Here is a 2,158-nt window from a genome sequence, read left to right as displayed (position 1 = left end):
TATATAGCTCATAATGAAAATGTATTCGTATAGCTCATGAACTCGTGTTCAGCTCACTAAACAAACGAGCAAGCCGAACACAAACACACCTTTTGAGCTCGAAATATAAACGAGCCGAACACCAACTGGGCCAAGCCCTCACTCGTGCTCGGCTCATTTACACTCCTAACTACCATGTACTTGAAACAAAACATTTTCATGCACATGTTATTTAAGCAGTAAGATGACATTCAAATATTTAGCTATTCGACAAATATAAATAAAAAATTAATGATAAAAAAACCCTAATTTCAATTACTTAATATGAAAAAAGAATGGACAAGACAATACAAATTATGCCATTCAATACTAACTATGCCCACAATGACAACCATAAAATTTACATATAAATAGTTTAACCAAAAGGACAAGGGCATTTACAAGCATAGCACACAATACTTATGCATTCACACATCCCACCAAACTTACATATTTACCCAGCACTCAAATTTTATCATTTATATCACATCTAATACAGCAATACTATCACCTCTTTAAAATTTAAATAAGCCTTTTTATGCATAGGCTTAAAGCAAGCCATGTAAACATGAAAATAAGCAAATTTAGGTGTGTTGGATGCAATATTCTTTTGGCCCCCACAATACTTGGATATTCATATATCTAACACCTTAAATCTCATATTTATATGCATAACACTCGAATCTTTTCGCATCAACACCTTTTCATTCCTAACCTTACGTCGGAACGTAAAACACATAAGATTTGTGAGGGTATTTATATAAATTTCATATTTATTTTTAATATTCCAAGCATATAAAGAACAACAAAACCACAAAAAAAAACATAATTTTACATAATCATAACAACATAATTCACAAGCCACCAAACCAAATTGATAAATAAGAACACACATGCAGATAGTAATAGTATGTCCATGGTTTCCTTCATGCAGACCTTATGTAGGGTATAGGCATCCTTGCAAAAATGTCCAATTCACCAAAATGCAGACAAAGAAGCAAACCAAGCACTACATGGCTTCAACAACCCCATACATACAAGGGATGGTGCTGGTCTTAAACAAATGACCAGTTCATGAACATGAAGGCTAAGCAATGATGAACATCATCTTCATCCAGAACCTTCCACGCGATAACTTGATCGTAGGACGCGGGTCTTCCCATGCTCGAAAGGCACATACCACCGGGGAGATATGCAAATCCCTAGAAATATGTATTACATGAAAGCATATGTTGCAAGGAGATTATGGGAAAAGAATCAATTTTTTTTGCAATTTTCTCACCTGTTGCATGATTTTAGAGAATTCTGTGCAGAAAACCTTGCGGCCATTGTCATCGAGAATTTTCTCGAGAGTTATGTCCTGAAGGGCGACGAGCGTGGTTTCGAGCATGTCGAGCCCTGCTTGGTTTGCAAATGTAAAGACTGGAGAGGACTGTAATGTTTACAGGATATATATGTTATTGGTTTGAAAGAGCTAGCACAGATAGCAGACTGGAATGGAAAAAGAAAAAAGGTTAATGGTTTACCTTGAGAGTACAGCACATGATTGCATCAGGATAATGCCACAAGAGTTTCAATAATGAATCAGTTGCTTGGAGTTCAGAATCAGGCTCGGATTGGAATAGATCAGCATCAGTATGAAACCTATGTATGCAAATTTCAAAGCCAGGAAACAATGAGGGTTCTGTGAAAATACTAACAAGTTTGTTGTTGGAGATGTAGCCTAAGATAGTTCGTGAAATAAAATTCAACATCACAAGCAAAAATAAAATTCAACATCACAAGCAAGCAAACATGCATAAAAATAGTTACAAATAAGACCATCTCGATCGAAAAATTATTAGGCACGGACTCTGCACATGAATTTCGTAGTATTTTGGTTCTAACGAAATCCGCCTGTACATACTCCTAGGGCTGTCAAAACGGCTCGTTGTTCGCGAAGGATAGTGGAACCTCTAGGACTTTAATGTATTTTTTGTTTTTAGATGGGGATTCACTATCCCTCCCAATAATTTGTAAACTTTTTCCAATATTAATGTGCTTTGGCTCGAAATAATACTCATCAATTATATATATATATATATACACACACAGATATAATTACAATGTTTTCGTTTTACAAACAAAGATCTATATATAT

The 2,158-nt window shown here is 35.2% G+C and overlaps 1 protein-coding gene across 1 annotated transcript in view; it reads right to left on the bottom strand.

The window, feature by feature from the left end:
* Positions 1-916: 916 nt before the first annotated feature.
* LOC110023177 (homeobox-leucine zipper protein HOX32-like) overlaps positions 917-2,158 on the bottom strand; it is a 19,395-nt gene continuing 18,153 nt past the window's right edge. The window contains exons 4-6 of the mRNA XM_020722452.1: positions 1,545-1,741; positions 1,301-1,450; positions 917-1,220 (exon numbers count right to left, since the gene is read on the bottom strand). Of these exons, the coding sequence (XP_020578111.1) occupies positions 1,074-1,220; positions 1,301-1,450; positions 1,545-1,741 (494 nt within the window). The 3' untranslated portion in view covers positions 917-1,073. The remainder of the gene's footprint in view (positions 1,221-1,300; positions 1,451-1,544; positions 1,742-2,158) is intronic.

Source organism: Phalaenopsis equestris, unplaced genomic scaffold (assembly GCF_001263595.1).
Source record: "Phalaenopsis equestris unplaced genomic scaffold, ASM126359v1 Scaffold000221, whole genome shotgun sequence".
Classification (NCBI taxonomy): Eukaryota; Viridiplantae; Streptophyta; class Magnoliopsida; order Asparagales; family Orchidaceae; genus Phalaenopsis; species Phalaenopsis equestris.
The sequence above is the reverse complement of the archived record's forward strand: the minus strand, read 5'-3'. Positions and strand labels throughout refer to the sequence as shown.